The following is a 26,703-nucleotide window of genomic DNA, read 5'->3' on the forward strand; positions in this document are numbered from 1 at the left end:
GAGGACAGTGAGGAGATCTTCACTCAGCTGATCTCTCTCCTCCAGAAGAGAAGCTCTGACGTGAAGCAGCCGATCAGATCCCAGCGGGAAAGTGAAGTGAGGAGAGTCAGAGAGCTGGAGGAGGAGAAGCTGCAGCAGGAGATCACTGACCTGAAGAGGAGAGAGACGCTGAGATGAAGCAGCTCACAGAGACACCGAGGACCAGAACCAGTTCCTCCACAACTGCCCCTCACTGTCACCACAACCAGAACCAGAACCAGAACAAGAACCAGAAACAGAGCTGGATTCTTGAAGTGAAATCAGTCCGTGTGTCTCTGCTGTGTTTGGACCCAGACTGATTTCACCTGAACCCTGTCAGCGCTCCGAGCAGCTCAGATACTCTCACTCACTCACTCACTCTCTGCTGCTGCCCCGCCCCTCCCCCGCTGCTGCTGCCCCGCCCCTCCCCCGCTGCTGCTGCTGCCGGTTCCCCCCACTCAGCCCCCCCTCCCCCCCCCCCCCCCCCCCCCCCTCACAGGTGTCCGTCTCCCTGACAGAAACTACAGTCTGTTCTGGAGAAGCTGGTGTGAAGCAGCAGGTCATATCCCAGCAGGAAAGTGAAGTGAGGAGAGTCAGAGAGCTTGAGGAGAAGCTTCAGCAGGAGATCACTGACCTGAAGAGGAGAGAGAGACGCTGAGATGAAGCAGCTCAGAGACACGGAGGACCAGAACCAGTTCCTCCACATTTACCCCTCACCGTCACCACTCGGTGAGTCCACACGCTCCTCCGGCATCGGCATCCGTCCTCTCAGGTACTTTGAGGACGTGACAGCAGCCGTGTCAGAGGTCAGAGGTCGACTACGGGACATCCTGAGAGACACGTGGACAAACGTCTCACTGGCCGTCACTGAGGTGGATGTTTTACTGTCAGAACCAGAACCAGAACCAACGAGCAGAGCTGGATTCTTGAAGTATTCACGTGAAATCACTCTGGATCCAAACACAGTAAACACACGGCTGTTACTGTCAGAGGAGAACAGAAAAGTGACAGTTACGAACCAAGATCAGTCTTATTCTGATCATCCAGACAGATTCACTTGATGTTCCTCAGGTCCTGAGCAGAGAGAACCTGACTGGACGTCATTACTGGGAGGTGGAGATGACAGCAGGTGGAGTTGATGTAGCAGTTTCATACAAGAATATCAGCAGATCAGGGGAGTGGTGGGAGGGAAGCGGATTTGGATCTAATGACAAATCTTGGTCACTAATGTGTTACTCAGACGGATATGAATTTATGTACAACAACATCAGAACCTCCATCTCAGCTCCTCAGAGCTCCAGAATAGGAGTTTACCTGGATCACAGAGCAGGTGTTCTGTCCTTCTACAGCGTCTCTGGAACCATGACCCTCCTCCACAGAGTCCAGACCACCTTCACTCAGCCGCTCCACGCTGGAGTTTGGATTTACTACAGTCCTGGAGACTCAGCTGAGTTCTGTAAACTCAAGTAGACGTCTTTCCTCTTCATGTTCTCATCTCAGTTTTTATTGATTTTCTGGATCCTGGATCCAGACCTCCAGAGCTGGACCCAGGAACCAGGAACCAGGAACCAGCATCCAGGATCCAGGATCCAGACTTCCAGAGCTGGACCCAGGAACCTGGAACCAGGAACCAGCATCCAGGATCCAGGATCCAGACTTCCAGAGCTGGACCCAGGAACCAGGATCCAGGATCCAGGATCCAGGATCCAGGATCCAGGATCCAGACTTCCGGAGCTGGACCCAGGAACCAGGAACCAGCATCCAGGATCCAGACTTCCAGAGCTGGAACCAGGAACCAGGAACCAGGATCCAGGAACCAGACTTCCAGAGCTGGACCCAGGAACCAGGATCCAGGAACCAGACTTCCAGAGCTGGACCCAGGAACCAGGATCCAGGATCCAGACTTCCAGAGCTGGACCCAGGAACCAGGAACCAGGCAGGATCCAGACTTCCAGAGCTGGACCCAGGAACCAGGAACCAGCATCCAGGATCCAGGATCCAGACTTCCAGAGCTGGACCCAGGAACCAGGAACCAGCATCCAGGATCCAGGATCCAGACTTCCAGAGCTGGACCCAGGAACCAGGAACCAGCATCCAGGATCCAGGATCCAGACTTCCGGAGCTGGACCCAGGAACCAGGAACCAGGAACCAGGATCCAGGATCCAGGATCCAGACTTCCGGAGCTGGACCCAGGAACCAGGAACCAGGAACCAGGAACCAGGAACCAGGATCCAGGATCCAGACTTCCGGAGCTGGACCCAGGAACCAGGAACCAGGATCCAGGATCCAGGATCCAGACTTCCGGAGCTGGACCCAGGAACCAGGAACCAGGAACCAGGAACCAGCATCCAGGATCCAGCATCCAGGAACCAGCATCCAGGATCCAGGATCCAGGATCCAGGAACCAGGAACCAGCATCCAGGATCCAGGATCCAGGATCCAGACTTCCAGAGCTGGACCCAGGAACCAGGACCCAGGATCCAGGATCCAAGACCCAGGACCTCCAGGGCTGCACCCCCGGGGCCGCCGGCACCCGGACCCAGCACGGCGGGCCCGTGGTACCGGGCCCAAAGTGCAGCAGACGTCCCTGGAAGCGGCAGCAGAAGCGGCTCCGTTTCACTCTGGAAGCAGAACCTGCATGATGGGAGAGAGTTTGCGCAGCCTCGCCACGCAGCAGCAGCGTGGAAGAAACACACGGAGGCAGATGTGTATCATCTCTAGCCGTTTTGGCATGTTTATTGAAGACAAAGCAGAACACATTTACTGTCCGGAGCAGCTCGTCTCTCCAGAGGATTCACCTGCAGCACCTGCGGCACCTGCAGCAGCTCCGGTCCCGCTGAGACCGCGGGGCGAGCCGGCCCTTTGCCCGACCCGGAGAGGTGCTGGAGAGGAGAAACGACAGTGGATCCGCGTCTTTGGAACCCAGAGAACCAGGGAGCTCCTGGAAGTCCTCTAGAACTCACGAGAACCGGGGCCGAGCAGCGAAACTCGCAGCCGGCCGGCCGGCCGGAGAGAGAGAGAGAAACCCGTGCAATCCGACGCAGCTGCGGCAAAAAGTGCAATTAAATAGAGCTCCTTTCTTGAAATAAAATAAAGAATGCAATCCTTGCATGTGTCTGGTCCTTGTCTTACCGTGAAATGTCCCTTTTCGGCTTAAACAGGCTTAAACAGCCGCACAGGTGCCAGTTACGCATTCAGACGTGCGTGCGGCGCACCTCGGGCTTTCGGTTCCGGGGAATCAAACCGGGGGATCCTGGTGAAAATCACCGTGGGATCACGGGTATCCAACCTGGGATGGAGCCCAGAGGAACCCAGCTGACAACCCACCCGGCTCTGAGCCGGCTCTGAGCCGGGAGCTGGGCGCACCGACCCCGGATTCAGACCGGCCGCGCGGCTCCGGCGCCGGAATCAAACCGGGGGATCCTGGTGCAAATCACCGCGGGATCACGGGTATCCAACCTGGGATGGAGCCCAGAGGAACCCAGCTGACAGACCACCCGGCTCTGAGCCGGCTCTGAGCCGGGACCTGGGCGCACCGAGCCCGGATTCCCACGGCGGCGCATCCGGGTTCGGGTTCCGGGGAGCGGCGGCGGATCACGCAGTTCTTGAACCTGGGGTGGACACAGGAGGCTCCTGCTGACAACCCACCCGGCTCTGGGCCGGCTCTGAGCCGGGATCCGGGCGCTCCGAGCCCGGATTCAGACCGGCCGCGGCTCCGGTCCCGAGAAAAAAAATCCACCTCGAGACGGCCCCGACACCTCGCTCTCCGTGATTCCCTTGGATCCCAGACTTAAGCCCCCCCCACCATTTCGTGCTGAGCACTTTTAAAGCCAGCTGGCCGAAAAAAAGCCCGGCGGTCCTGGTACCATAGCCCGTTTTTGGGCCGCGCCCCCCCATGGCAGAAACCGGGTACTGCACCTTCCGCCCGAAACGGCGGCAGAGACGCGTCGGAGCGGCTCGGAGCGGAGCAGAGCACGAGTTCGGGCCCCGGGACGGAGCCTGACCCTCCGGGACCGCACCTCCGTCCAGCATTTCCAGCTTTTCACATCATTTTCACATCAGCCCGTCCCCGGCTGTCCGGGAAGCCTGCGGTCCCAGCCAGGCCGCAGATTGTCGCCGTGCCGTGGCGGAAACCGAGAACTGCAAGAGAGGCGGCTTTGTACCAGCTCCGACGCGTCTGAAATCAAATCTCGTCCAATAAAAATGAACACAATTCATTAAAAAAGGTTGTTTTGTTTTGTGCTTACTTTTTCCCTTCCTTTACTTCGCCCAAAACAAGAGTTTAGTTGAACGGAGCACGAGTTCAGGCCCCGAAACCGGACCCGGCCGTCCACCAAATGGTTTCTTTGATTTTATTTTTGGCAAATGTGCACCTGGAACCAAAACCAGGATCCAGGAACCAGGACCCAGACTGACACGGTTACTGTATGAACTGTATGAAATCCCGCTGGGATGAAGGAGAGAAGAAACTCCCCAGCCGTCCTCGGTGTAGACGGACTTTAACTCACAAACCCGAGCTGGTGGAAAACACCGCGTCAGCAGCTTTAGTGGAGCAGATGACCGAGACCGGACTCCGAGCTGCTCCTGCCGATCACTGCTACGCTGGACCTGGAGACGCGGCCCGTGACGTCTGCTCTGGAAGAAAACTGAAAGCCGTCAAGTCCTGTTTATTCTGTCTGGCGTCTTACTGCGAGAAACACCTTCGACCTCATCGTGATTCATCTACATTCAAGAAACACAAGCTGGCGGATCCCTCCGAGAACCTGCAGGACAACGTCTGCCCCCCGTCACGGTGAGGTGAGGAAGATGTTCTGTCGTACCGATCAGAAGTGTATCTGTTATCTCTGCCCTGTGGATGAACATAAAGGCCACGACACGGTCTCGGCTGCAGCAGAAAGGACGGAGAGGCAGAGAGAGATGGAGGTGAGTCGACGACAGATCCAGCAGGAGATCCAGGACAGAGAGAAAGATGTGAAGCTGCTTCAGCGGGAGGTGGAGGCCGTCAATCGGTCTGCTGATAAAACAGTGGAGGACAGTGAGGAGATCTTCACCGAGCTGATCTCTCTCCTCCAGAAAAGAAGCTCTGATGTGAAGCATCAGATCAGATCCCAGCAGGAAACTGAAGTGAGGAGAGTCAGAGAGCTGGAGGAGAAGCTGCAGCAGGAGATCACTGACCTGAGGAGGAGAGACGCTGAGATGAAGCAGCTCTCAGACACCGAGGACCACAACCAGTTTCTCCACAACTACCCCTCACTTTCACCACTCAGTGAGTCCACACACTCCTCCAGCTTCAGCATCCGTCCTCTCACACACTCCTCCAGCATCAGCATCCGTCCTCTCAGATACTTTCAGGATGTGACAGCAGCTGTGTCAGAGGTCAGAGGTAAACTACAGGACATCCTGAGAGACATGTGGACAAACTTCTCACTGGCCGTCACTGAGGTGGATGTTTTACTGCCACAACCAGAACCAACGAGCAGAGCTGGATTCTTGAAGTATTTGTGTGAAATCACTCTGGATCCAAACACAATAAACACACTGCTGTCACTGTCAGAGGAGAACAGAAAGGTGACAGTTATGGGCCAAGATCAGTCTTATTCTAGTCATCCAGACAGATTCATTTATGTTAAACAGGTCCTGAGTACAGAGAGTCTGACTGGACGTCATTACTGGGAGGTGGAGACGACAGCAGATAAAGTTGATGTAGCAGTTTCATACAAGAATATCAGCAGATCAGAGAGGTGGTGGGGGGAAAGTGGATTTGGATTTAATGACAAATCTTGGTCACTATATTGTTCCTCAGACAGATATGTATTTGTGTACAACAACATCACAACCTCCATATCACGTCCTCAGAGCTCCAGAATAGGAGTTTACCTGGATCACGGAGCAGGTGTTCTGTCCTTCTACAGTGTCTCTGGAACCATGACCCTCCTCCACAGAGTCCAGACCACCTTCATTCAGCCGCTCCACGCTGGAGTTTGTCTTTACTTTGAACCTGGAGACTCAGCTGAGTTCTGTAAACTCAAGTAGACGTGTTTCCTCTTCATGTTCTCATCTCAGTTTTTATTGATTTTCTTTTCTTCTCAGAGATAAACTTCTCAAACTCTGATGGATGGAGGGACGTTTTTGTTCTATAAGTTGATGTTTTGTTGTTATTTCCTCTTTTGGAGGTGGAAGTCGTTCTTTTGTAGCTTCACCTGGGAAATATTCATGTTATTAACATCTTCTAAGTTTGTATAAAAACATAGAAAACGCCCACATGGGAACCTTGAGAACCTTAAATCAGGGTGGAACCTGCAACCCTGGTGGGGCAGGCGGTGAGGCTCATCATCCAGGAGGTGGTGGTTGGACTTGTGTGGTCCTGAAAGACCGGAGTGGAGCGCTGCCCCAGAGGATGACATGAGCTTCATTAGTCCCGACTCACCAGACTTCTCCTTCGGGTGAGTGTTTTGGTCCTGGTTCACCAGCTTCCCCGTCTCATGAGAGAAAATCCACCGATGAGACATCAACCTCTACGTCCTGCTGTTTCCTCTCCGGACCGCTGGAGTCTTCCTCCAGGTCTGGATCTGTGGATGTCCTGGTTCCTCCTGGTCCGGGCTGCAGCTCCTCTGCAGGTTACAGAAAACCCTGTCCTCTTCCATCTCACCAGCATTTTATTGTGGGGGGGTCTGCAATTACAAAAAGATTAGATCAGATTAGATCCTTATATTCATGATTTACTGATAACTATAGTTGACGATCTTATTTTAATTTCTCATTTAATCATTTTGATGCATTATCTCGTAATGCATAAGTCTAACATGCAAGTATGCAAGTATGCATACTGGCATGCATGCATGTATGTATGCATGTATGTATGTATGTATGCATGCATGTATGTATGGATGCATGTATGTATGCGTGCATGTATGTATCCATGCATGTATGTTTGTATGCATGTATGCATGTATGTATGTATGTATGTGTGTGTGTCTATACAAGTGTGTATGTGTGTGTGTTTGTATGCAAGTGTATCTATGTCTGCATGCAGGTAAGTATGTACTGTATGCTTGTGTGTACGCATGCATGTATGTAAACAAGTATGCATGTGTGTGTGTGTGTGTGTGTGTGTGTGTGTGTGTGTGTGTGTGTGTGTGTGTGTTTGTTTGTATATGTAAATAAGTATGTATGCATGTATACGTATTTATAAGTATGCATAAATGACACACTGATGAGAAGTGTTCCCGTTTAGCTCAGAGAATGACCGCTCATCTATAGTGACCGACAGAGTTCAAGATACCTCATTCAGGAAAAAAAAAACGTATTTAGTAATTACGGATGGTCAGTTTCCGTGTGATCTAGCTGGTATAGAAATCACAGAAGCTCTTAAATACATGTAACTCAAAACAATGACATTCCTGTAATAGCTGCACTTTGTCAAGACTTTCCAGTTAGGGTGGACTGTGCAAGGCCCTCCTACCAGGACAGCAGCTCCTGGGCAGAAATGCTCAAGAGAGATCTATTATAGGAAGGCCCTCTTTGAAACCGTCACCGTACTGCATGGGACAGAAAGAGAGATTGGACAGATTATCTCTCCCTATTTATGAGGAATGAATAGACATTATCCGACATGTCAACCCCCCCAATTCAACTCTGAAAACCCACCGTGAAGGGATCACATGATTTCCTTTATCCCAGGTGCAAGTTTTATCATCCATCAGCTTCAAGAGAGAATGAGAGATTTTGTATGTCAGATTTTGGGATAATTTTATAATTTTATTACACTACAGTTTGTCCAGCTGCTGACTGACTGATCTGTGAATGACAATCTCACAGTTTTCCAATGCTGTGCACACTGTGTAGGTAAATTAAGATTTATGATGTAATTACAATAAATTATGTTGTAACTTTACAATATAAATAAAGTTTTTTATTATTAGCAGCTCGTATTTGTTATTAGTGACAATACTTTCTTGACAATACTTACAATACGCGTCAAAAACGGACGCTTGGTCAGGAGCCTTTGGCGACACCTACTGACGCAAAAGGTACCCATCTGCGTCTCTCTCAGACGCAAGAGGAATACTCTTGATTCCAATGTAATCACATCTGCGGCTATATGTGACACTCACAGCAGGTGATCAAATGCATATACTTCAATTTAAAAGTGTGGTTTGATGACATTTCTAGCGAGAAATCAGGTCTGTTTACTCAAGCGTACTCCTAAATTAAACACTTACCTGCTGTATTCTACTGCCCTTATTTTTAACAGCTTGTGCTTTTTATTATTTTACTTCTTTTCTTATCATCTTATTCTTAATTTTTTCAATCTTATTTGTTATTTACTGTCTAATTATGTCTTGCCGCTTTTAATGTCAATGTAAATCACTTTGAATTACCTTGTGTTGAATTGTGCTATATAAATAAATTTGCCTTGCCTTGCCTTGCCTATATCATGCATGGTTTATTAATCGTTTATTAATCCATCCTACTGCGGGTATACTGAACTAAATGCTCTTGTTTGGAAGTCACACTGTAGTGGCCACTCACAGTGTTGTTCCCAAACTCTTACAACGCCATATTAAAACAAATTATAAACCACATTAACACTTCATAGAAACAAAATAGATCGAGGGATGAGGTCTGAAAGATCTGTTTTGAAACGTTGCTTAATACGTTACGGCATTGAACACAATCCTTCCTGTCAGCGAGATAGGCAGCAGGACAAAACGTTAAAATAGCACTAATAAATGCATATATTGATCTTTTCCATCACATACATCTACTCACAATATAAATATACATTTTATGGTCACACTTTGTCTGTTGAAAAATGAGCGGATATATGATTTCTGAACCCTAATGTCAACATCTTAACCCTAAACCGGAAGGAGGTTACCAGAACTCTTTTAACCTTTTTTTTTAAAAACATTTTTTAAGATATGTTTGCATAACTTAAACACACAGAAATGTATGAGCACTATGATATATTATAAATTTGATCATCCAGGATCATCCTGTCAGACTGGGGAAGGGGTTAAAGGGTCTATAAATAGCCATGTTAAGTTAATTGGAAAATTTCAAGGTGTCGCCAAAGGCTCCTGACCAAGCATCGGTTTTTGACGCGTCCGGAGTGAGACTGTGTTGGTTCATGACGTGTAGTCTGTAGTTACTGTAGCTTACTTAGTCATGTGTCATGTTCAATTGAGTTAGCTGTTAAAGGAGCAGAGGAATGTTTACATCACTGTTTATATTATTATTATTATTATTATTATTATTATTATTATTATTATTATTATTATTATTATTATTATTATTATTATTATTATTATTATTATTATTATTATTATTATTATATGCTGATATTTCTGTTCTATATGGTAATTCTAGATATAACACTCATAGGAAAGTGTCTGTGTTTACATCTAGTTATATTTCATTTAAGATATAGATATTTACCAGTAATTGGGTTATTATACAGAGGTGTATAATTAATATACATGACAATAAACTGCACAAAAAGTACTGACTTGACATCTCTGGCTCAAGTTCTTATTGGACACCCTGTAGCGGGCCAACTCCTCAGCTAACCAGTCATTAGTGGTTTTTACAGTGGGCGTCATTAACACTCCTGAATTAATTCAGTATCATTTTCCTTTCTCTATTCCATTTAATTATTGCTTTTTATTCAACCATTTACTTTGAAACACAGCTGTATTTACTTCCAGAGGCCTGTGCCGACCCCCCTCCATCTGTTGGACAAACATGTAAAAATTGTGTAGAAATTTCTGTTCATGTGAAATTCATAAGAATTATAAACTATAAAATAATCCATGTGTCTAATATGAAACCTAAGTTCCATTTTTGTGTTTTTATTTGTGACTAAATACAAGTTGAGGTAAAAAGAGGTTTCCTTGTAAACTGGAGTCTGATATAAAAGGGTTAAATCCAGAGTTGGTCCTCTTCCTGGAATCTGGTGCTGAAGAACCTCCCTCTTCTTCCTGCTCTCAGACCAGCAGATCCAATCGGACCAGTTTCCTAGTTCCCTCCCCTGCAGATCTGCAGCTGGAAGACGGGTCTGAACAACACGAGCTGAACACTGAGAGCTGACAGCCTCCGTTCTCTGCACAGACGCATGATTTGTAGATCAGCGCTCAGACTAGTTTCAGCTTTGAGGAAGTGAAACTGTCTCAGTCTCAGTTACCGAGAGGTGAAATGGCGCAGAAAGGAGATCAGCTGGACCAGGAAACCTTTTCTTGTTCCATCTGTTTGGAGGTTTTAAAGGATCCGGTGGCTATTCCCTGTGGACACAGTTACTGTATGAACTGTATTAAATCCTACTGGGATGAAGGAGAGAAGAAACTCCCCGGCTGTCCTCAGTGTAGAGAGACTTTCACCACAAGGCCTGCGCTGGTGAAAAACACCATGTTAGCAGCTTTAGTGGAGCAGCTCAAGAAGACCGGACTCCAAGCTGCTCCTGCTGATCACTGCTATGCTGGACCTGAAGATGTGGCCTGTGATGTCTGCTCTGGAAGAAAACTGAAAGCCATCAAGTCCTGTTTGGTCTGTCTGGCCTCTTACTGCGAGAAACACCTTCAACCTCATCATGATTCATCTACATTCAAGAAACACAAGCTGGTGGACCCCTCCAAGAACCTGCAGGACAACATCTGCCCCCGTCACGGTGAGGTGATGAAGATGTTCTGTCGTACTGATCAGAAATGTATCTGTTATCTCTGCCCTGTGGATGAACATAAAGGCCACGACATGGTCTCGGCTGCAGCAGAAAGGACTGAGAGGCAGAGAGAGATGGAGGTGAGTCGACAACAAATCCAGCAGGAGATCCAGGTCAGAGAGAAAGATGTGAAGCTGCTTCAGCAGGAGGTGGAGGCCATCAATCAGTCTGCTGATGAAACAGTGCAGGACAGTGAGGATATCTTCACTGAGCTGATCTCTCTCCTCCAGAAAAGAAGCTCTGATGTGAAGCAGCAGATCAGATCCAAGCAGGAAACTGAAGTGAGGAGAGTCAGAGAGCTGGAGGAGAAGCTGCAGCAGGAGATCACTGACCTGAGGAGGACAGACGCTGAGATGAAGCTGCTCAGAGACATCGAGGACCACAACCAGTTCCTCCACAACTGCCCCTCACTGTCACCACTCAGTGAGTCCACACACTCCTCCAGCATCAGCATCCGTCCTCTCAGATATTTTCAGGATGTGACAGCGGCTGTGTCAGAGGTCAGAGGTCAACTACAGGACATCCTGAGAGACATGTGGACAAACGTCTCACTGGCCGTTACTGATGTGGATGTTTTACTGTCAGAACCAGAACCAGAACCAACGAGCAGAGCTGGATTCTTGAAGTATTCACGTGAAATCACTCTGGATCCAAACACAGTAAACACACTGCTGTCACTGTCAGAGGAGAACAGAAAGGTGACAGTTATGGACCAAGATCAGTCTTATTCTAGTCATCCAGACAGATTCATTAATGTTCCTCAGGTCCTGAGTAGAGAGAGTCTGACTGGACGTCATTACTGGGAGGTGGAGACGACAGCAGATACAGTTGGTGTAGCAGTTTCATACAAGAATATCAGCAGATCAGGGGGGTTGTGGGGGGAAAGTGGATTTGGATATAATGACAAATCTTGGTTACTATATTGTTACTCAGACAGTTGTGAATTTTGTCACAACAACATCACAACCTCCATCTCACGTCCTCAGAGCTCCAGAATAGGAGTTTATCTGGATCACAGAGCAGGTGTTCTGTCCTTCTACAGCGTCTCTGAAACCATGACCCTCCTCCACAGAGTCCAGACCACCTTCACTCAGCCGCTCCACGCTGGAGTTAGGATTTATTGTACTGGAGCCTCAGCTGAGTTTTGTAAACTCAAGTAGACGTGTTTCCTCTTCATGTTCTCATCTCAGTTTTTATTGATTTTCTTTTCTTCTCAGAGACAAACTTCTCAAACGCTGATGGATGGAGGGATGTTGTTGTTCTATAAGTTGATGTTTTGTTGTTATTTCCTCTTTTGGAGGTGGAAGTCGTTCTTTTGTAGCTTCACCTGGGAAATATTCACGTTATTAACATCTTTTATGTTTGTATAAACACATAGAAATGAGCTTTGTTGTAATTGTTGTTAACTGTTAGTTTGGATGTGTTTCTAGGTTGTATTTCTCTTTTCTTCTCCTCTTTTTCTTCCACTTCATGGACTCAGATGACCCACCAGACCTTCTTCATCTCTGATGTCATGTCTGCATTCACACTGGTTTCCTCCTTCATTAGCAAACCAAATGTTCTTGTTTTCTAAACCAGTGAAGAAGTTTTTAAGGTGAAAATACAGCAAAGCGTATCTGATGGCACCGACTTCTGACATCTGCTCGGTTCTTGTTTAACGCTGCAGAGGTCAAAGTTCATGAAATGGTGACAGATGTTTGTTCTGTCTCTGACTTGTTGATGGTTGTTTGTTGACGTGTGAGAGAGAAATAAACCGCCACGCTTTAAAGAAACTCCAGCAAATCCCAACGGCTCTTTATTTGCACCGCGGAGACGAGAAGAAACTCATTTGAACAAAAATGCTGACTAAAGATTCAAGTATTTCTGAGTTTCATTTTCAAGACACGAGCACAAAGTTAATGATTACTGAAATGTTACTGACCAACAGCAACGCACTCCAGCTTGGGTCCAAACTGATAATAAGGTAATAAACGGAGCAGGGGTTCAAACTACCTCAATGCTGAACTTTAAACAAGTGAACGCCCACATGGTTCCCTTTGAGAGCCGTAAATCAGGGAGGAACCTGCAACCCTGGTGGGGCAGGAGATGAGGCTCGTCAGCCAGGAGGTGGTGGTTGGACTTGTGTGGTCCTGAAAGACCGGAGTGGAGCGCTGCCCCGGAGGACGGCATGAGCTTCATTAGTCCGGACTCACCAGACTTCTCCTCCGGGTGTCTAACATGCAAGTATGCAAGTATGCATGCATGTATGTATGTATGCGTGCATGTATGTATGTATGTATGTATGTATGTATGTATGTATGTATGTATGTATGTATGTATGTATGTATGTATGTATGTATGTATGTATGTATGTATGTATGTATGTATGTATGTATGTATGTATGTATGTATGTATGTATGTGTGTGTGTGTGTGTGTGTGTGTGTGTGTGTGTGTGTGTGTGTGTGTGTGTGTGTGTGTGTGTGTGTGTGTGTGTGTGTGTGTGTGTGTGTGTGTGTGCGTGCGTGCATGCATGCATGCATGTATGTATGTATGCATGTATGTATGTATGTATGCATGTATGTATGTATGTATGTAGGTAAGTATGCAATTATGTATGTGTGTGTGTCTATACAAGTGTGTATGTGTGTGTGTTTGTATGCAAGTGTATCTATGCATGCATGCAGGTAAGTATGTACTGTATGCTTGTGTGTACGCATGCATGTATGTAAATAAGTATGCATGTGTGTGTGTTTGTATATGTATATGTATATAAGTATGTATGCATGTATACGTATGTATAAATATGCATAAATGACACACTGATGTGAAGTGTTCCCGTTTAGCTCAGAGAATGACAGCTCATCTATAGTGACCGACAGAGTTCAAGATACCTCATTCAGGAAAAAAAACAAAACGTATTTAGTAATTACGGATGGTCAGTTTCCGTGTGATCTAGCTGGTATAGAGATGACAGAAGCTCTTACATACATGTAACTCAAAACAATGACATACCTGTAATAGCTGCACTTTGTCAAGACTTTCCAGTTAGGGTGGACGGTGCAAGGCCCTCCTACCAGGACAGCAGCTCCTGGGCAGAGATGCTCAAGAGAGATCTATTATAGGAAGCCCCTCTTTGAAACCGTCACCGTACTGCATGGGACAGAAAGAGAGGATAGATTGGACAGATTATCTCTCTCTATTTATGAGGAATGAACAGACATTATCCGACATGTCAACCCCCCCAATTCAACTCTGAACACCCACCGTGAAGGGATCACATGATTTCCTTTATCCCAGGTGCAAGTTTTATCATCCATCAGCTTCAAGAGATAAGAATAGAGATAAGAATCATCATCTCTCATCATGAGAGATAAGAATCATCTTAAACTTCATTAAGGTCTACAGACATTTAAAAAACCCCGATGTGAGGAATCGTGGGAGGAAAAAGTGGCAGATATAATATTGTGTTCATTTTGTATGTCAGAGATTGGGATAATTTTATAATTTTATTACACTACAGTTTGTCCAGCTGCTGACTGACTGATCTGTGAATGACAATCTCACAGTTTTCCAATCCTGTGCAAGATTTATGATGTAATTACAATAAATTATGTTGTAACTTTACAAAATAAATAAAGTTTTTTATTATTATCAGCTCTTATTTGTTATTAGTGACAATACTTTCAGACACACCCATTTGCGCATTCGCATGCTTTTGACTGCTATACTTTATTTCTATAAGGAAATAGTGCGTTTAAAGGACACTCTTCTAATCCACACTTCCGTGTGGGACAAAAGATTAATAATAGATGTGTTCAGTGCTTGGATTCCATAGTTCATACTGTAGTATCTTTATTTACTATAGCTTATTTACTTTCTTCTGTTATCAGACACATAGTTTGTCATGACAAACTATGTGTCTGATAACGGAAGACATTAAACCAGTTGTTGCAATTTCTTTCTTTTTTTTCGCTCTTTATGTCATGAGCCCTGTCACTCCATCCGTTGACCCTCTATCCAATTAGCTCCACCTGCCCCCACTCTGCTCTGATTTACCTTCACAGCTGTATTGCATTCTCCACTTAACCCCTCCCAGTATTTAAAGCCCTGTCTTTCAGCTCCCCCTTGTCAGATCGTCTGCAAACCTGCACCGGAACCCTGCCTGTCTGCTTGTCTCTCTGACTCCCATCTGTGACCCGGACTTGGATTCCACCCCAACTCTGATCTCCTGCCCCGGTAATGTTGACCTGCCTTCTGCCCCCGACTACGATTTCTGCTTTGCCCTTGACTGCACTACTGCTCCGTTTTCACCTGTTCTGTTGTGTGTGTGTTTCCCCCAGGACTGCCCGGATCCTCCAGCTCCCGTGATCGCTGCCGGGGGAACACACACACACAGACCCCTGGACCCCCTGAACACCCTGGACCCCCTGGACTCCCTGAACACCGTGGACCCCCTGAACCCCCGGGACCCCCTGGTACCCCCTGAAGCCCTCATTCACTCCCAACTTCCCTTTCCCCTGAAGGATTAATAAACCTTCTTGTGTGACGCAATTGTGGTCCTCTGGTCGTCTGTCTGAACCGTGACAGTACGATCTGACCCAAACATGGACCCAGCGCACACTCCCCTCAACATGGAAACCGACGACCCCGTGCAACCCAACGCCATGCAACGTCTGGAACACGCCGAGAGAGGGGTAAGCCGCATGAGTGGCGATATTGCCTCCCTGCTTCAGGTCGGCCACCAACAGCACCAGCGGCTCGAGCAGCAGCAGCAACAACAACTCGCCATGGTCATCCAACTCCTCAACAACCTTACCCCCCCATCTGCTCTAGCCGGCCCAGCTCCAGCCACTCTGTCCACCAGCCCGGCTCCCGAGTCATCTGCCCCGGTCGCTGCAGCCGCTGCTCATGCTCCAGAACCCAGGATTGGAAACCCAGAGCGTTTCAACGGTGATCCAACCCAGGTCCGGCCATTCCTGACTAGCTGCCGACTTCAGTTCTCCCTGCAGCCAAGGACCTTTGCCACTGAGGGGGCTAGAGTTGGGTATGCCATCACTCACTTGACGGACCGAGCTCGACTCTGGGGAACAGCCGAGTTCGAACGTCAAACCCCCGCATGTGCAACCTTCGACCTGTTTGCTGAGGAGATGCTGAAGGTGTTTGACCTGGATTCACCAACCGCAGAGGCGTCCCGTGAACTGTTCAGTATTCGGCAGGGCAGGCTCTCAGTCGCAGACCATTCCATCGACTTCCGAACCCTGGCAAGACGAAGCTCTTGGAACACACCATCGTTGAGGGACGCATTCTTCCATAGCCTGGCCGACTATATGAAGGACGAGTTGGTCTCTCATGAGTTGCCATCCACCCTGGATGAAGCCATCTAACTGGCTGTCCGGATTGACAGAAGGATACAGACCCGCCGTCGTGAGAGGGGCCGCCAAGATCCACCAACCACCGGCATTCGGAGAAATTCGACTAGGCCCCCGTCATTCCTTGCTACAAAACCAAGCCAGCTTGACCAGCCTGAGCCCATGGACATTGGGCGAGCCACTCTCACTCCAGCAGAACGCCAGCGCCGCTTCACCTCAAACCTCTGCCTCTATTGTGGGGGTGAAGGACATCGGGTTGCAACCTGCCCAGTAAAAGCCAAAGCTCACCGGACATAGGGGGAGTCCGGCTGAGCTCAACAACCATCCAGTCCTCCAACCGCAAACCCCTGCTGCAAGTTCACCTCCGTCTCTCTGGCTCAACTCACACCCTGGCTGCTCTGGTGGATTCTGGCGCCGAAGCCAACATAATGGACATAATGCTGGCACGCCAACTGGGACTGGAGAACCACCGTTTGACACCCCCTATTCCTGCCCGGGCGCTGGACGGACACCTACTCGGGTCAGTCACTCATGTCACGGCCCCTGTCTCGATGAACCTGTCCGGAAACCATCAAGAAACCATCCAGTTTCACCTGCTCCACTCTCCTGGCCAGCCCCTCATCCTGGGTTACCCATGGCTTCGCCGGCACAACCCTCAGCTCGACTGGATGACCGGGGTGATCAGGGAGTGGGGAGAAGACTGCCATCGAACCTGCCTGCTGGCTGCCACATTACCCCCCCGGCCAGTTCCCACCAACTCCGCTCCAGACCTTTCCAATGTCCCGAAATGCTACCACAGTCTCAAAGAAGTGTTTAACAAAGCACGAGCCACATCACTGCCCCCTCACCGGCCGTACGACTGTGCCATCGACCTCCTCCCAGGGGCCGCCTCTTTTCGTTGTCTGCTCCTGAAAGACAGTCCATGGAAGACTACATCAATGCCTCTCTGTCTGCAGGATTAATCCGCCCATCTTCATCCCCTGCTGGTGCTGGCTTCTTCTTTGTGGGGAAGAAAGATGGATCCCTTCGCCCCTGCATCGATTACAGGGGTATCAACGACATCACGGTGAAGAACCGTTACCCTCTGCCTCTGCTCACTTCTGCCTTCGAGTTGCTCCAGGGAGCCACTGTCTTTACCAAGTTGGATCTCAGAAACGCTTACCACCTAGTGCGGATCCGGGAGGGGGATGAATGGAAGACCGCATTCAATACACCAACAGGCCACTACGAGTATCTGGTTATGCCTTTTGGCCTCACCAATGCTCCTGCTGTGTTCCAGGCTCTTGTGAACGACGTGCTACGGGACATGTTAAACATCTTTGTCTTTGTTTACCTGGACGACATCTTAATCTTCTCCAGAGACCTGTCTGACCACACCCGCCACGTCCAGCAAGTCCTTCGTCGTCTCCTGGAGAATTCCCTCTACGTCAAGGTGGAGAAATGTGAGTTTCACGTCAAGACCATAGCCTTCCTGGGGTACATCGTGGCAGAAGGGAGTATCCAAATGGATCCAGCCAAGATGTCAGCAGTCAGTTCATGGCCAGTTCCGGAGAACAGAAAGAAGCTGCAACAGTTCCTGGGGTTTGCTAACTTCTATAGAAAGTTTATCCAGAACTACAGTACCGTTGCCGCTTCCCTCACTGCTTTAACCAGCACCAAGCAACCCTTCACCTGGACCCCAGCAGCTGACAAAGCCTTCAGTACCCTCAGGTCTAGATTCACCTCTGCTCCCATCCTCCAGATGCCTGATGGGGACCGGCAATTCATTGTGGAGGTGGATGCCTCTGATGTGGGAGTCGGTGCTGTGATTTCTCAATGGGCTGCGGAGGATAAGAAGCTCCATCCCTGTGCGTTTTTCTCACATCGGTTGTCCCCCGCGGAGTGCAATTACGACATAGGGAACCGAGAGCTGCTAGCTGTAAAGCTTGCCCTGGAGGAGTGGCGTCACTGGCTGGAGGGGTCCACCGTTCCATTCCTCGTTTGGACTGATCACAAAAACTTGGAGTACATCCGCACGGCCAAGCGGTTGAACCCCAGGCAGTCCCGCTGGGCCCTGTTCTTCACAAGGTTCAACTTCACTCTGTCATACCGGCCTGGATCACGCAACACCAAGCCAGACGCCCTCTCCCGCCAATTCCAGAAAGGTGACACCCCCTCCAGGGATCCGGTGTCAATTCTGCCCAGTCCCTGCGTCGTAGCACCTCTGACCAGGTGCTGGAAGCCCTCCGTAACCAGCCAGGTCCCAGCACTTGTCCAGCGGGCCGCCTCTTTGTCCCCGAAAACCTGAGGTCCCAGGTCATTCAGTGGGGACACGACTCCCGCCTAGCTTGTCACCCTGGCTCCACCCGCACTTACAACCTGCTCGTCCAGAGGTTCTGGTGGCCCTCTCTAAGACAGGATGTACGGGAATTCGTCCAAGCCTGTCCCATCTGCAACCAACACAAGTCGTCCTGCCAGCCCCCAGCCGGATGACTTCAGCCTCTGCCTGTGCCCACACGTCCCTGGTCTCACATCTCCCTTGACTTTGTCACGGGGCTGCCCCCTTCCGGTGGCATGACTGTCATTCTCACCATAGTGGACAGATTCAGCAAGATGGCACACTTCGTTCCCCTCCCCAAGCTCCCGACCGCCAAGGAGACCGCCCAGGTGGTCCTGGAACACGTCTTCCGTATCCACGGACTACCCAAGGATGTAGTTTCTGACCGTGGCCCACAATTCTCTGCTTTTTGGAAGGAGTTCTGCCACCTGCTGGGAGCCACAGTCAGTCTGACCTCCGGCTTCCATCCCCAATCCAATGGGCAGTCAGAGCGGACTAATCAGGAGCTCGAGAAGGCACTGCGATGCATGACATCCCGCAACCCACATTCCTGGTCGCAACAATTGACATGGGTGGAGTACGCACACAATGCACTGACCTGCTCTGCCATCGGTATGTCCCCCTTCCAATGTGTCTATGGATACCAGCCTACTCTATTTGCCAGCCAGGAGGAGGAGGTTACTTGCCCATCTGCTCTTGCTTTTGCCCGTCGCTGTCGCCGCACCTGGTCACAAGCCCGGGCCACACTCCTCAAATCCGTAGCCAGCTACACTACCGGGGCCAACCGTCGGAGAACTCCTGCTCCCACCTACCAGGTGGGCCAAAGGGTGTGGTTGTCATCCAAGGACCTGCCACTCAGGGTGGAGTCGCGAAAGCTGGCGCCTCGGTTCATCGGCCCGTTTCCCATCGAAAGGGTGATCAGTCCGACTGCTGTCCGGCTCCGGCTGCCTACTTCCATGAGGGTGCACCCCACTTTCCATGTGTCCAAGATTAAGCCAATTCGTGAGAGTCCACTGGTTCCTGCTGCGCCTCCCCCTCCTCCTCCACGGCTCGTTGATGGTGGCCTGGTATACACCGTCCGCCGCCTGCTTCGGTCCAGACGGAGGGGTAGGGGTCTCCAGTACCAAGTCGACTGGGAGGGCTACGGCCCTGAGGAGAGGATCTGGGTGTCGGCTGGTCGGATTGTGGATCGGACCCTCATCACCGCCTTCCACCAACAGCATCCGGACCAACCTGCAATCCGGAGGGGGCGCCCCAGTGGGGTCCCTAACCATCCTAGCTGCCCGGCTTCCCGTCCTGTGCCTGACCCTGTCCTGCACCCAGTGCTCCGTAGGGGCCGCTCCAGGGGGGTCCCTGGCCGTCCTGCCCCCTGTCCTGTGCCTGACCCTGACCCGGCCTCGGAACCTGTCCCGTCTCCCGACCTCAACCCTCCAGCTCCCTCCGAGGATGAGGACCTTCTCTCGGACCGCTCTGAGGAGTTCTAGCCCTCCGCCGGCTCCCCTCCTCCCGCCCGGTGTGGTGTTGCTCTTGGGACTTCTGGGGCCGTCCCTTGAGGGGGGGGTTCTGTCATGAGCCCTGTCACTCCACCCGTTGACCCTCTATCCAATTAGCTCCACCTGCCCCCACTCTGCTCTGATTTACCTGCACAGCTGTATTGCATTCTCCACTTAACCCCTCCCAGTATTTAAAGCCCTGTCTTTCAGCTCTCCCTTGTCAGATCGCCTGCAAACCTGCACCGGAACCCTGCCTGTCTGCTTGTCTCTCTGACTCCCATCTGTGACCCGGACTTGGATTCCACCCCAACTCTGATCTCCTGCCCCGGTAATGTTGACCTGCCTTCTGCCCCCGACTACGATTTCTGCTTTGCCCTCGACTGCACTACTGCTCCGTTTTCACCTGTTCTGTTGTGTGTTTCCCCCAGGACTGCCCGGATCCTCCAGCTCCCGTGATCGCTGCCGGGGGAACACACACAGACCCCCTGAACACTCTGGACCCCCTGAACACCGTGGACCCCCTGAACCCCCGGGACCCCCTGAACCCCCTGAAGCCCTCATTCACTCCCAACTTCCCTTTCCCCTGAAGGATTAATAAACCTTCTTGTGTGACGCAATTGTGGTCCTCTGGTCGTCTGTCTGAATCGTGACACTTTAAATGGATGTTGAAACACTTATTTGAGTTATTTATTTCATAAAAAGAACTTTGGAAGTTTTTTTGTTTGTCAAAAAAACTAATGTTTTTTTGGACACAAGAGTAACTGCTGCCATGTTTTTGCCTTTAAATATGTTTAAGAATATGACAATATTAAAGTTTACAGTTATAATTAAATACATTGCTTGCACATCATATGTATTTTGGCACCAGCGCCTTCAGACTAGGCTGCAGAAACAAATGGGGGGGGTATTACATTTTTTCAGGGGGGCACACCTATTTAAACCTATATTTTATCAGTTTCCGGCTGAACAGCAGCTCCTTAGCAACTCCCACAGTGTTCTCTCACTAAAATAAGTAAATACAATTAAAATAAAACTAACAAAATACAGTAATGACTGTTGTGCTTTGTTCATTTGGAGTAAATTAACACAGAGGATACAGGCGTTCAGAGCTGCAGCTACAGCGACGCAAAGCTCTTCCTCCAGCTCCACTTCATGCTTGCTAAGTTGCAAACGTGAATGTTTTTTCCGGTGTGACTGTTTGCTTTGGTGCAGGTTCCTAGAAGTGGCTGTGCGGTTTGCTGCTAACAGCAGCAAATTAAAATGCATCTGTTGGACAAACATGTAAAAATTGTGTAGAAATTTCTGTTCATGTGAAATTCATAAGAATTATAAGCTATAAAAGTAATCCATCTGTCTAATATGAAACCTAAGTTACATTTTTGTGTTTTTATTTGTGACTAAATACGAGTTGAGGTAAAAAGGTTTCCTTGTAAACTGGAGTCTGATATAAAAGGGTTAAATCCAGAGTTGGTCCTCTTCCTGGAATCTGGTGCTGAAGAACCTCCCTCTTCTTCCTGCTCTCAGACCAGCAGATCCAGTCGGACCAGTTTCCTGGTTCCCTCCCCTGCAGATCTGAAGCTGGAAGACGGGTCTGAACAACACGAGCTGAACACTGAGAGCTGACAGCCTCCGTTCTCTGCACAGACGCATGATTTGTAGATCAGCGCTCAGACTAGTTTCAGCTTTGAGGAAGTGAAACTGTCTCAGTCTCAGTTACCGAGAGGTGAAATGGCGCAGAAAGGAGATCAGCTGGACCAGGAAACCTTTTCTTGTTCCATCTGTTTGGAGGTTTTAAAGGATCCAGTGGCTATTCCCTGTGGACACAGTTACTGTATGAACTGTATTAAATCCTACTGGGATGAAGGAGAGAAGAAACTCCCCAGCTGTCCTCAGTGTAGAGAGACTTTCACCACGAGGCCTGCACTGGTGAAAAACACCATGTTAGCAGCTTTTAGTGGAGCAGCTCAAGAAGACCGGACTCCAAGCTGCTCCTGCTGATCACTGCTATGCTGGACCTGAAGATGTGGCCTGTGATGTCTGCTCTGGAAGAAAACTGAAAGCCATCAAGTCCTGTTTGGTCTGTCTGGCCTCTTACTGCCAGAAACACCTTCAACCTCATCATGATTCATCTACATTCAAGAAACACAAGCTGGTGGATCCCTCCAAGAACCTGCAGGACAACATCTGCCCCCGTCACGGTGAGGTGATGAAGATGTTTTGTCGTACTGATCAGAAGTGTATCTGTTATCTCTGCCCTGTGGATAAACATAAAGGCCACGACACGGTCTCGGCTGCAGCAGAAAGGACTGAGAGGCAGAGAGAGATGGAGGTGAGTCGACGACAAATCCAGCAGGAGATCCAGGACAGAGAGAAAGATGTGAAGCTGCTTCAGCAGGAGGTGGAGGCCGTCAATCAGTCTGCTGATAAAACAGTGGAGGACAGTGAGGAGATCTTCACTCAGCTGATCTCTCTCCTCCAGAAAAGAAGCTCTGATGTGAAGCAGCAGATCAGATCCCAGCAGGAAACTGAAGTGAGGAGAGTCAGAGAGCTGGAGGAGAAGCTGCAGCAGGAGATCACGGACCTGAAGAGGAGAGACGCTGAGATGAAGCAGCTCTCAGACACCGAGGACCACAACCAGTTCCTCCACAACTACCCCTCACTTTCACCACTCAGTGAGTCCACACACTCCTCCAGCATCAGCATCCGTCCTTTCACACACTCCTCCAGCTTCAGCATCCGTCCTCTCAGATACTTTCAGGATGTGACAGCAGCTGTGTCAGAGGTCAGAGGTCGACTACAGGACATCCTGAGAAACATGTGGACAAACTTCTCACTGGCCGTCACTGAGGTGGATGTTTTACTGCCAGAACCAGAACCAGTACCAGAACCAACGAGCAGAGCTGGATTCTTGAAATATTCATGTGAAATCACTCTGGATCCAAACACAGTAAACACACTGCTGTTACTGTCAAAGAAGAACAGAAAGGTGACTTTGATGGACCGACATCAGTCTTATTCTGATCATCCAGACAGATTCTTGTATTATCCTCAGGTCCTGAGTACAGAGAGTCTGACTGGACGTCGTTACTGGGAGGTGGAGAAGAAAGCAGGTGGAGTTTATGTAGCAGTTTCATACAAGAATATCGACAGATCAGAGTGTTGGAAGGAAAGTAAATTTGGATATAATAACAAATCTTGGTCACTATATTGTTCCTCAGACAGTTATGAATTTATGTACAACAACATCAGAACCTCCATCTCAGGTCCTCTGAGCTCCAGAATAGGAGTTTACCTGGATCACAGAGCAGGTGTTCTGTCCTTCTACAGCGTCTCTGGAACCATGACCCTCCTCCACAGAGTCCAGACCACTTTCACTCAGCCGCTACACGCTGGAGTTTGGGTTTACTCCGAGTTTACTTCTGGAGACTCAGCTGAGTTCTGTAAACTCAAGTAGACGTGTTTCCTCTTCATGTTCTCATCTCAGTTTTTATTGATTTTCTTTTCTTCTCAGAGACAAACTTCTCAAACTCAAACTGATGGATGGAGGGATGTTGTTGTTCTATAAGTTGATGTTTTGTTGTTATTTCCTCTTTTGGAGGAGGAAGTCGTTCTTTTGTAGCTTCACCTGGGAAATATTCACGTTATTAACATCTTCCATGTTTGTATAAACACATAGAAATGAGCTTTGTTGTAATTGTTATTAACTGTTAGTTTGGATGTGTTTCTAGGTTGTATTTCTCTTTTCTTCTCTTTTTCTTCCACTTCATGGACTCAGAAGACCCATCAGACCTTCTTCATCTCTGATGTCATGTCTGCATTCACACTGGTTTCCTCCTTCATTAGCAAACCAAATGTTCTTGTTTTCTAAACCAGTGAAGGCGTTTTTAAGGTGAAATAACAGCAAAGCGTATCTGACGGCACCGACTTCTGAGATCTGCTCGGTTCATGTTTATGACAAACTATGACATGACAAACTATGTGTCTGATAACGGAAGACATTAAACCAGCTGTTGCAATTTCTTTCTTTTTTTGCTCTTTAAATGGTTGAAACACTCATTTGAGTTATTTATTTCATAAAAAGAACTTTAGGAGTCTTTTTGTTTGTCAAAAAGACCAAATGTTTTGTTGGACACAAGAGTAACTGCTGCCATGTTTTTGCCTTTAAATATGTTTAAGAGTATGACAATATTAAAGTTTACAGTTATAATTAAATACATTGCTTGCACATCATATGTATTTCGATACCAGCGCCTTCAGACTAGGCTGCAGAAACAAATGGGGGGCGGGGGATTACATTTTTTCAGGGGGGCACAGCTATTTAAACCTATATTTTATCAGCTTCCGGCGTAACAGCAGCTCCTTATAATAAAAATCTTGGCTGGTTTCCTACACATAGTAGGAAACCAGAACATCATAACATTGTCCCACACAGCCGCTAACAGCGGAGTTGCTACAATATAAAACTTGCAGGCCACACTAACATTACCTTTCATATTAAGGTGCGGGGCCACAAGAGAGTTTGAGACCCCTGGTCTAAACCATTCTTCCACTTGGTTCCAGAATATTTGGCTACAAGAGGAGAAAATATGTTCCGTGGTTTCAATTTCAGAGTTGCAAAATGAGCAGACATTACTTTCAAAATTGGATCTTAATCTAAGGAATTCATTCATTAGTTTAAAATGTAATTCTTTAGCTTTGGGTGGTAAAGGATAGCATAAGGATTCTGTTTTTAACTGTAGTACTTTGTCAGGATCCATATCTCTGAAATCAAGTACTCTATCTATTTTGGGTATAAGTAATTTGTCAAATTCTGTCTGATTAAACGGTTGTTGCATTTTTTGTCAAGGAATTTTATATCACCAATAAATAGGTTTGGTAAAGTTAACAGTGGCATGGTATGTAAAACCACCTCTTTCGCCAAGAGTAAGAATGCTTTTGGAATAGCATTAATGAGGCAGCAGAATTGCTTAGGGTGACAAAAAAAATCTAATTTAGTACAAACATTGTTATACGATAACAGTTCTCCATCCATATCTAGAATGTCACCAGAGGTTCTTACGTCGCCGCTTGATGACCGACGGGGGACGTGCACTGATCTTTAATAGGCAGAGTTTGCGCTCACATTTACGAACGGATCAATGACTGTTGTTGGACCACACCCAGTGATCATGTGGACTGTTATAAATGTTTATGAACATTTTGTGAATGTATATTCAAACTTTGAAACCCTGGTCAACTCCCCCAGCCTGAAACCGGCTTTAATGTGCCTCCTAAAATGGCCGCTGTGCCATGAACTACAATCCCAGCATGCCTTGCGGGATGGGGCGGCACCTGAGAGCGACACGGACCCAATCCCGAGCGAGGCACTGATGACGTCATCGCAGCGCGCGGAAATACAAAACTCTGTGCTGCACCGAGACTTTTCTCTTCTCTTCTCTTCAGCCACCGAGCCGGGACGCGCTTTGCTGTCCAGCAGCTTTTTAAGAGCTGTGGGGGGGGGGTTTCAAGGAACCGTCGAGGCCCGCACTGGCCGATCGCAAGGTCCGATCCCAGAGCGCTGTGCTCTGGACTCTCTTCCTGTCTTAACTCCTTTCTTTTTTCTCCGAGCCCTGTCCTCCATTCAGGACGACCGCTCCGGGAGCCAAAACCCGCCAGGAACTCCAGCCTTTGGACCGCGAGGCCCTCGCGTAGCCTGGCGACACAACACGGGATGAGCCGACGTTCCGAAGGGAGGAACCGGCCCCGTGCGCAGCGAGGCGGCGTGTTGAGGACGCGGTCAGGACCAGAGAGAGCCGGTGTGAGGTTGCTCCAGCCACTTTTCACTTTTTCTGTGAGTTAGGAGCAGGAGAGACACTGAGCGGCCGCAGAAACTGAGGATCCCCCGCCAGGAACCCCCCGGCAGGACCGAGCCGCAGGCGACGGGGCCTGCAGCTTCAGATCCGGACTCACTGGTGTAGACCTGAATTTATGTTTAATGAAATTACTGTGTGCATATTACGGTTATTTGTTCATTTGGTGGCGCCGTTTTGCCAGTTGATCACGGTTTAAACACCGGGATTAACATCCGGTCTAGATTTGCACGTGGCTTAAAGAGGGTTTCGCCATCTTTAAATACCACAGGAGCCCCGGCTTCTTTAAACACTGCAGCCACGTTTGAACTGTAGAGGTTCTGTATCATCTTTATTATTGCTTTGATTTCTTTTTTTCATTCCATGCATTTAACTTTCATTTCATTTTTATTGATTGTTGTTTTTCTAGTTAATTAATGGTTTTATAATTACGTAGTGTGCCATCAGAATTATTTGGGGTGTTGCGTTTATCATCTTTTGACACCTGTATGTAAATAAATTCTGATTGATTTTTAATGAGTGGTTTCTGTTGTTTCATGCAGTTTGGTCACAAGTGATTTGTTTGACAGAGCCTAGTGCTCGAATCTCACTCCTTCAATTGTTATTCTGTAAGTGATAGTAAGATTTACTGTTCTGCAGGATAATTCAAATCATATGAGACTGATTTTCTGCTGTTTAGTTATCATTTTTCCCTGGATTAAGGCTCCGGGGTGGTGCCCCTACGAGAATTATTATCATTTTGGTAATTCAATTTGATAAATAGTCCACTTTATTAATTATTAATAATTCTTTAATAGAATTATCATTAGCCTTCAATAACTGATCAGCTTAGCTACCTGAGTTGCACAACACCGTCTATCAGGCTGACTGTCATCTGATCAAGAGAGTGGCCGAACATCAAAGCAGCCCCTGAGGAAATATCTCTGGCTCCACACTCGGTCCACAGATGTCACTGGTG

General features: G+C 48.3%; 2 protein-coding genes and 1 pseudogene across 2 annotated transcripts in view; 2 read left to right on the forward strand and 1 right to left on the reverse strand.

Annotated features, from left to right (window-relative positions):
- Positions 1-26,703, reverse strand: part of LOC133455123 (netrin-1-like) — a 462,555-nt gene that overhangs the window by 350,441 nt on the left and 85,411 nt on the right. The window lies entirely within an intron of this gene.
- LOC133455359 (tripartite motif-containing protein 16-like) lies at positions 10,055-11,896 on the forward strand. The gene has a single exon (XM_061734388.1). The coding sequence runs from the start codon at positions 10,217-10,219 to the stop codon at positions 11,894-11,896; it is 1,680 nt and encodes a 559-aa protein (XP_061590372.1). The 5' UTR covers positions 10,055-10,216.
- On the forward strand, positions 21,417-23,350 carry LOC133455277 (tripartite motif-containing protein 16-like; annotated as a pseudogene).

The sequence above is a fragment of the Cololabis saira genome, chromosome 1, assembly GCF_033807715.1.
Source record: "Cololabis saira isolate AMF1-May2022 chromosome 1, fColSai1.1, whole genome shotgun sequence".
Lineage (NCBI taxonomy): Eukaryota > Metazoa > Chordata > Actinopteri > Beloniformes > Belonidae > Cololabis > Cololabis saira.

What these genes read in the sequence shown, in the direction of transcription:
- LOC133455359 (XM_061734388.1), top strand. Translation starts at nt 10,217, where the DNA reads ATGGCGCAGAAAGGAGATCAGCTGGACCAGGAAACCTTTTCTTGTTCC.